General features: G+C 35.8%; 1 protein-coding gene across 2 annotated transcripts; it reads right to left on the bottom strand.

Moving 5' to 3' along the window:
• Positions 1-4,683: 4,683 nt before the first annotated feature.
• Positions 4,684-8,565, bottom strand: LOC121238447 (beta-glucosidase 24-like). Of its 2 annotated transcripts, XM_041135294.1 has the most exons (13): positions 8,373-8,565; positions 8,206-8,278; positions 7,354-7,412; positions 6,978-7,053; positions 6,789-6,866; positions 6,587-6,674; positions 6,237-6,492; positions 5,970-6,085; positions 5,623-5,846; positions 5,480-5,511; positions 5,185-5,287; positions 4,974-5,082; positions 4,684-4,883 (listed from the first exon to the last, which is right to left on the bottom strand). In XM_041135294.1, the coding sequence occupies exons 1-13, from the start codon at positions 8,538-8,540 to the stop codon at positions 4,715-4,717; spliced, it is 1,551 nt and encodes a 516-aa protein (XP_040991228.1). In that variant the 5' UTR covers positions 8,541-8,565; the 3' UTR covers positions 4,684-4,714. The 2 variants fall into 2 exon arrangements, with proteins under 2 accessions (XP_040991228.1, XP_040991227.1); XM_041135293.1 differs by lacking the exon at positions 4,684-4,883 and having other exon boundaries at positions 4,975-5,082; positions 5,627-5,846.
• Between the last annotated feature and the right edge of the window lie 284 nt (positions 8,566-8,849).

Here is an 8,849-nt window from a genome sequence, read left to right as displayed (position 1 = left end):
TCCTCCAATAAGTATCCTTCGGAAATGGAGCCTTCTGATGCAGCTTTGTTACGTACATGAAATTTAAGTCGATGTAAATACCTAACATGATAACAAATCTAGTATCATTTTCAAAGAAATTGTGCCATAGTTGTGTACAAATCATTAATATTAGATATACTAATTATAACATACCTCTCTATAGGATACATCCATCAATAATGAACTGGCCCACAAAGGTTGCATTCAGCAACTAAATGCACAGTCAAATGCACCATAATAGTGAAGAATCCGGGTGGAAAGATCATCTCCAATTAGCACAGTATGTAGGGTATTCTAAACTCTAATCGGTTTAAATCTTCTACTCGCAGCGTCTTGGAACAAATTGATCCCCTAAAGAATGCAGACAACTTTATTAATGATTCTGCAACCTTCTTAGATATAGACTTGCGCAATGCAATTGGTAGCAGTTGTTGCATTAGTATATGACCATCATGACTCTTCATATCCTCTATAGTACGTTTTTTAGGTTTAACACAACATGCCAATTATATTATCAACAACGTTCTTCTCTATGTGCATTACATCAAGATTGTGTTGTAACAAATTTCCTTTCCAATATAGTAGGTCAAAGAAAATACTGCGCTTCTTCCATATGGATTGCATGTCAAGATCGTGTTCACTAGTCCTTTTTCTTTTCTGCATGTCAGCAACATATTCAACATTTTCTAATTGTCTCATAATGTCATCTCCATTTGGCACAATAGGCGGATGATTAATTTCTTTCGTACCATCAAATGCACTAGCTTGCTTTCTCCACTTATGATCCATAGGTAAGAACCTTCTATGTCCCATATATGAAAACTTTTTTCCATGTTTTAACCACTTAAACCACGTATTATCCATACAATAAGGACACGCAAATCGACCTTTCGTACTTTATCCAGACAAATTACTATATGTAGGAAAATCATTGATTGTCCACATCAAGGCTGCATGCATCGTAAACATTCTTTTAGAGCAGGCATCATTGGTCAGTGATCCGACCTCCCATAAAGGCTCGAGGTACACATCTATTTTCATAGAGGGTGAAGATGGGTCTGGGATTATCAATGATAACATGAAAGTCGATCGTTTCATGCACATCCAAGGAGGCAAGTTATAAGGTATGATCATAACTGGCCAAGTACTGTGAGAAATGCTCATATTACCAAAAGGATTAAATCCATCCGCGGCTAATCCAAGTTTGACATTCCGTGGGTCAGATGCAAAATCATTGTGTTGTGAGTCAAACGTCTTCCAAGCCATCTCATCGGCCGGATGTCGTAATACACCATCATCTGTTCGACCTTCAATGTGCCACTTCATGATAGAAAGTGAATTGGGATTGACAAAATTATTAACTGCAACTAATCTAGCTAGAAGACCTACAATATATACTATTTGTATCGAAGGGAATTATTGCAAATGAATCACTGGACCTCAGGAAGTGTGCGCATCACAACGACAAAGGCCCAGATAAATGATAGACTGATCTTAGCATCAAGCCCAATCAAAATAAACAAGGTCCATAATTAACTGAAGCCCAACCAAAACCACACATTGGGAACAATTATGCGGCTTATAATTTACAGAGCATATATGCAATATCATGCATTTTTTGCTAAGTATCATGCTTTACAGAAACAAGACTTTTTATTTGAAAAAGTAGTACAACATCTCCCTAGGGATGTGGCTCAAGGATGTCTCAAAAAGGCAAAAATATTTTCCTATTTTTTCTTATTTATTTTCATTCAATTTTTTGATATACTTAAATATTTTTTAAAAAATAAAAAAATTAATAGCATCATTAAAAAATATTTCCTTAATCACTAAAATAAATAATAATAATAATAATAATTAAAAAAAATCATGAATTAGCATATGAGGTTGCGCGACAGAGGCTTACTGCAAGGACCACGAGCGACGGCACGTGAATTTCGATTGCGGAGCGGCGGTAGCGCACTATGGGGTTGAGAGAGAAAGAGAGTGAAGAGAGAGGGAGAGAGAGATAAACGTGGTGGGAGAAAGAGAGAGAGACGGAGAGGAGACCGTGGCTTACCGAGAGGAACACGACGGCTTGGGGATGGCGTGAAGGTGACCAGCGGTGATCTCTGTGCAGGTGGCAACAGCATCGAGGAGGTTGGCGGCGTGGGGTGGCTGGTTTGTGTCTCACGGTACTATGGAAGGCACACTCTGTTTTCGGTGAGTGAAACAGAGGAGAGGTGTTGGGCGGTTCTGGGGTGGTGTTGGGCTGTGCTGGGGTGGTTTTGGGCTGTGCTGGGGTGGCGTGGGTCTACGGTGGTGCTAGGTAGTGGCCACGGTGCAACTAGGCCAAAGTTTGGACGTGGGCATGCAATGGCTGGACAGTGGGATTCGACCGAGACGTTGTTCGCAGTATAGGGTGGCTGGCGGTGGGGCTTGGGCAGTGCTTGGCGGCTCACTGCAACTCAGGCGACGACATGTGTAACTTAGGTTGAAGGTGATTTACGGGAGGGTATTGTGTGTGTGATACTTGCATAATGGAAGGAAAAAAGAAAGACCTATAAAACCCTAGAGAAACTAATGGAAGAGACGTGCATGCATGGACGTGGAGACATACATGGTATCCTGGTAGTCAAGTTCATGAAAATAAACTCTAAATTTTGAACGTAAATAAACATAAAATTTTTTGCTAAAACATGTTCATGAAGATAAACATTAAAATCTGAACATAAATAATTTAAAAGAAACTAAACAAAAATAAAAATTATACTACTCACAGGATGTAATTATATGTAGAAACTAGCCTAGGTAGATTTCTTCTCTTCGTTAATTTGTCCGCTCCTAAGGTCGAAAGAACTTTTTCTACTGTCGAACATGTATAAAGCGTCTGGTATTTTATATAGTGCTTGAAAAGCTTGAGATTTGGGCTTCTTGTTTTTTTTTTTACCCCCCCTTCACGTAGGTTAGCCTTCATATATCTTCTTCCTAATGTCATGCACAAGTAACATAAAACATGGGAAAAATGAGATTTTTAAACTGGCATTTATGCAAACGTCGATAAATGTATAATTAACTACAAGCTGCTTCAAAGCAAAACGTAATTAAATGTCCATTTACCGGCATTTGTATAAACACCAATAATATAAATGAAACGTCAATAAATTACTATTTTTTGACATATCTAAAAGCATCTCTAATATAAACGCTGCTAAATCCTCGCTACTTTATTGACATTTATGCACATGCCGACAAATGTATATTTAATTAACGGTGTAAAAATGAAACGTCGATAAATTTCTATTTCTCTGGCATATTAATAAGTGTTGCTAATCTAAACACCGCTAAATCTTCTCTATTTTATTGACGTTTATACAAACGCCGACAATTATATATTAAATTACAGGCGTAAAAATCAAACGTCGTTAAATTTCTATTTTCTCAACATATCAATAAGCGCTGCTAATCTAAACGCCGCTAAATCCTCTCTACTTTATTAACGTTTATGCAAACGCCGACAAATATATATTAAATTACCGGCAAACAAATGAAACGTCGTTAAATTTCTATTTGCTCTGCACATCTATAAAGCCGCTAATAGAAATGCCGCTAAATCATCTCTGATTGTCCGGCGTTTATGCAAACGCCGGCAATTGTAAATTTAGGTACCGGCGTATATGCATATGCGCCTCTAATTATCGACGCATAAACAATACGTCGGCAAATTACTATTTTTACCAGCATTTACATAAACGCCATTTGTATAAATACTGGCAAATGGCCATTTTTTTGTAGTGTAGAGCTTGCACACCCTAAACTATATCTAGTATTACTCTTTACATAAATGTTTCACACAGTAGAAAAGTTGGCCTCCCTCAATATAATTGCTGGTTCCGCCATTGCATTGAACTATAAAAAATGTACAAAAGAAATTCTCAGAACTAAGTTATATATAAGAGGCTTCCAATCAGATAATTAGACTAATCAATTCAAACCTACTAGAAAGCTCCAATATTATTATATTTATTCTTACAATTCCTTAAATCTAATGAATGAAGAAAAACAATAATTCAAATTTGTCACTTTAGTACTTACTATGTATGTATGATAGCCATTCGAATAAAGAAAAACAAGAATATTTTGAGATCTAAACTCAACATATCACAAGTGAATTGCTAAGGCATTAATAAAATTTGAACCCATTCAATAAGCAAATTAGTTAGGATTTTAAGAAACTCCACATGATGCATGGTCAAGATCTGAAGTCGATGTAAAAGCCCAGAATTATTTCGATCATTGATAGTGAGATGAGATGAGATGGTTTTAAATGAAAGTTGAAAGTTGAATAAAATATTGTTAAAATATTATTTTTTTTAATATTATTATTGTTTTAGGATTTGAAAATTTTGAATTATTTATTATATTTAGGGTGAGAATTCTGAAAAATTGTAATAATGAGATGAAATGGGATGAAACACCTTTACTATCCAAACTGTGCTAATTAGCTTTTAAAATTTCAACACACTAAAAATGCGAAAATTTGAACAACCACGCATAATAAAAGGCGGAGACCATCCGCAAAGCAATTTATCATTCTGGAAGCATTTCAGCCAATACAGAGAAAATTACATTATTCGAGAAGTACAATACTCGTAGTGAAGAGATATATGCTCAATTTATTGATAGGTAGTTCGTAATGCGAAAATCTTCATTTCTATTTCTTGAGGAAATTCTTGAACCATTGTGCTGAAAGTTTAGGGTGTCTTTTCAATCCGTTCTCAAAGTCGATAAAGTGGATGCCAAACCGAATCGTATAACCAGAAAACCATTCAAAGGTGTCCGAGAATGACCAAGCAAAGTATCCTTTAACTCTCACGCCCTCCCTATTCCAAGGAAAAAAAATGAATTAAAGGTCATAGATCATACACAGAGAGAGAGAGAGAGAGAGAGAGTTGTATGAATTAAGCACTTACCCAATAGCCTTATGAACATACGCAAGGTGCCTATAATGATAATCAATTCTGTGGGTGTCCACAAGAGCTTCCTTAAGAGGTATTGAGGCATTATTGTGCTCATTGATTCCTAGTAAAAGATTACAGTTTAGCAAAATTAGATAAAATGGGACATCCAAGAATTCATCATCGACTTTATGCAACAATAATTGAAAAAGGTAGAGAAAATTACCATTCTCGGTGATGTAAATTACGGGATCACCGTACTTGGTTTTTGTGTAGACAAGAAGATCGTAGATTCCTCTAGGATAGACATAGAGCCAATCCGAAGCAGCCTGAGATTTATAGAAAATAAACTGATCACTACATAAAAATTTTCCCGAGACTGTTTTCTTTTGTCATCATGTACTGATGGTAAGGTGGATAGAAAATAGCTATTAAATCCATATATTTTGCAATCCATATATCAGATCCAATATCATCCATTCAGTGAAAAATATATATTAATTTACTTATAATTCATATACCTGTGGACCAATGAGGACCCCGTCGCGCTCACCTGCCATGCACAGACAAACAAAAAAAAGAAGATGTAGTTAATATTAGATCGGCATAAGACAAACGTATATATCGATCAATGCTAGCTGTACGAGTACTGTTGAATTAGTACGTACCTGTTTTATAACAAGAGCATCTGTCAAGTAGCTTTTGTTCAGAGACTTATCTTCAGGTACATCAGCAACATAATTGGCAGTATAGTAGTTTAATCCAATAAAGTCGTATGATCCCTTCACCAGCTTCGATTGCTCTGGAGTGAACATGGGTAATCGGTTTCCACGTACGTGAGTGCGCATGCTGAGGGGATAGCGACCCTTTGTCAAGGGGTCCATGAACCTGCAACAAAATATAAAACCATCCACAAATTGAGATCAGGATATGAAACGATGTAATCGTCCTATAATTTACAAACAAAAACAGGTGTGACCATGGAAAAATTCTAATTAAAGAAAAACATACCATCCAAATCTAAAATCAATGGCACGTAACGCGGCAGCACGGTCTTTCTCCGATTGAGAATATGGAACCATCCAATCCAAATCAACTGTTATCCCTATAACACCTTTTTGCTTTGCCTGAACATAGTGAACGTGATTTGGTTAATCAGGCCATGGCTAGTCTAGTTTAAGTCAACACAACGCCCGTACGACAAAGGCATATGTATATATATATTTTTTGTTGGTGTAAACTTCAACTTATATGGTAAATATATAATAGTATTGGAACCTGATATTTGGTCTTATACAAGTTTGCGGCAACTGCATGAGCAAGAAGCAGATTATGGGCGACGATATATGGCTCCGTCGCTGAATCCCCACCGGTGCAATTCATGTTTTGCCAGCTCGAACATCTAAAAGGTGCTAAAACCCCTGCTGCGTATCCACCGTTGGTGAACATATGAGGCTCGTTTACGGTGGTCCAATGCTTTACCCTGTCACCAAACTCCTTGAAGCAAAGCTCTGCGTAGTCCTTGAAGTCTTCCCTAAAAATTACGTACGCATGCATGGATATATTAGAATTACCCATTTCTATATATGGAATGTTGGTGATACGGTGGTGGATTAGTCATCACTTACAGAATGCGTTGACTTAAGAAACCGCCATACTTATGATCTAAGGCCATTGGGACGTGCCAGTGGAAGATTGTCACATAGGGCGTAAGACCTGCATTTCAATAATTCTAAGTACCATTAATACATGATAAGTGAATTACTTATGGGTCGACATGACCACCTCATTATTAGTATATGATGATAGATTAATGTAGACGCCCGTAACCTTTGGCTAGGAGTTCATTGATGACCTGGTTGTAGTGGTCGATTCCTTTCTGGTTCACACCATCACTAATCTTTCCGGCTGAAAATTGAACACAAACCAATAGTACTTATGACTTATGATTATATATCGAAAGCTTTAATTGCTAGAGATACATATATCATAGAGGCAGAAAAGCATGTAATTAATTACTTGGTATCAGTCTGGTCCATGCGAGTGAGAATCTGTATGCATCTCCATTCATATCCTTCAGAAGCCCAAAGTCCTCCTAAAATTCCCAGAAAAGACAATTAATATAATTATTATTTTAGCATAAAAATGTTAGAAAAAAAGCTTTTTCCTTTTTCTTTTTTTTTTTTTACAATTTCTCAGATAACATTTCTTTAAAATAATAATTATTTATTTTTAGTTTTAGGACTTGATCACAAAGCTAGCTCACCATAATAGAATGGAAGCGGAACGAAAATGCTACCTCATCAATATTTAATTTTTTTCTTATGTGGTATGTTGTACCTTTTACTCCTCTTATTTATCCACATAAAACGGGTAAAGAAAAGGATACGCGTACCTTGAAGCGATGATATTGTTCACTAGCTACATCTCCATTACTGCCATCCGCTATTTTCTCTACAGTTTCAAACAAATCAAATTAATATTATTTAAGACTAAATCACAAGCCTAACCACAAAGTTTGTTCGAAAATATTTTTAATGATTAATGGGTCATATATTATATATTTGGATGCGCGCTAAGGTGATTTCAGTTGACATGATCTAAGTTGATTTGTGAATATTAGTATTTTGTAAATCTCATTGAAATGTGTTTGAATATAAATGAAATGTGTTTGAATATAAATAGATTGAGATATATGTTTGAATATATGCAGTAATTTAAGATAAGTTTAACTTTTTTATGAAAACTTAAAAAAAGTAGTGAGTCTTATCAATGATTGATTTGAGATGGATTGAGATAAGTTTATATTCTGAATCTAGCCTTGGTATCTCACTTCGGAGATTAAGTGGAAGTTTGAATAGAGAGTTGTGATAAAATGAATTGAAAGTTGAAAGTCGAATAAAATATAGGTAAAATATTTTTTCTAATATTGTTATTGTTTTGAGATTTAAAAAAAATGAATTGTTTATTGTATTTTATATAAAAAAATTTGAAAAAATTATAATTATTAGATTAGATGAGATGAATTAAAAGACTTTTTGTATCTATGACGATCCCCCAAATGTCAATTTTTTTTTTTCTTCCGGAAATAGCAGTACGTTCTTAGTTTTTTGTCTTCATGTCATCTGAAATAATAATTTTCTCATTCTTGAGACGATAGATATAGATAAACTTATATTCAAGGACGACGCTTCGTACGTAATATATATATATATATATATATGTAGAGAGAGAGAGAGAGAGAGACCTGGGTATTTGTGGGTGTAATAATCCCACATACTCTCTCCTTTGCCATCATGAAACGGCGTTGCACCTTCAACCTGGAATTCAAACACTTATTGGGGCATGCACGTATTTGCATGACTTATTTTGCGAACGTATTAAAACTCAAAATATGTGCAACCTGGGGCTTACCTGATAGTCAGCTGATCCTGCACCAAAAGTGAAACCTTTGGGAAAACTGGTCCTGTTGAGGGTAGAAATGCCGTAACTGGGAGTGATAGCAACGGCATTGATGGTGTTGACGAAAGAGGAAACAAGAACAAGATGGCCTATGATCAGTATGTACCCTTTCATCGCCATATTGGGTTTTGGTGTGATTACAAGTGTCACTAACTCGGCTTTTTATAGAGGAGCAGAGGCATATATGCAAGTTGCCAATTGGGATTTTTCTTCCTTTTTTTTTTTATCTATTTGTATACAGTACTGAACACGTTGGGATATACAATAAGTAAGATCATCATTATTAATACGGGAATGACTTTTTACTCCCTACTTTGCATTTACATCGTTAATATAACATTGAACTCTTGTGAGCCCATCTGCTAATTTTGTCTTGGTTTTTTATTGTGTTTCTTTTTTGACATGAGGCCGACAACTCTCACACGATGG

The sequence above is a fragment of the Juglans microcarpa x Juglans regia genome, chromosome 7D, assembly GCF_004785595.1.
Source record: "Juglans microcarpa x Juglans regia isolate MS1-56 chromosome 7D, Jm3101_v1.0, whole genome shotgun sequence".
Lineage (NCBI taxonomy): Eukaryota > Viridiplantae > Streptophyta > Magnoliopsida > Fagales > Juglandaceae > Juglans > Juglans microcarpa x Juglans regia.
The sequence above is the reverse complement of the archived record's forward strand: the minus strand, read 5'-3'. Positions and strand labels throughout refer to the sequence as shown.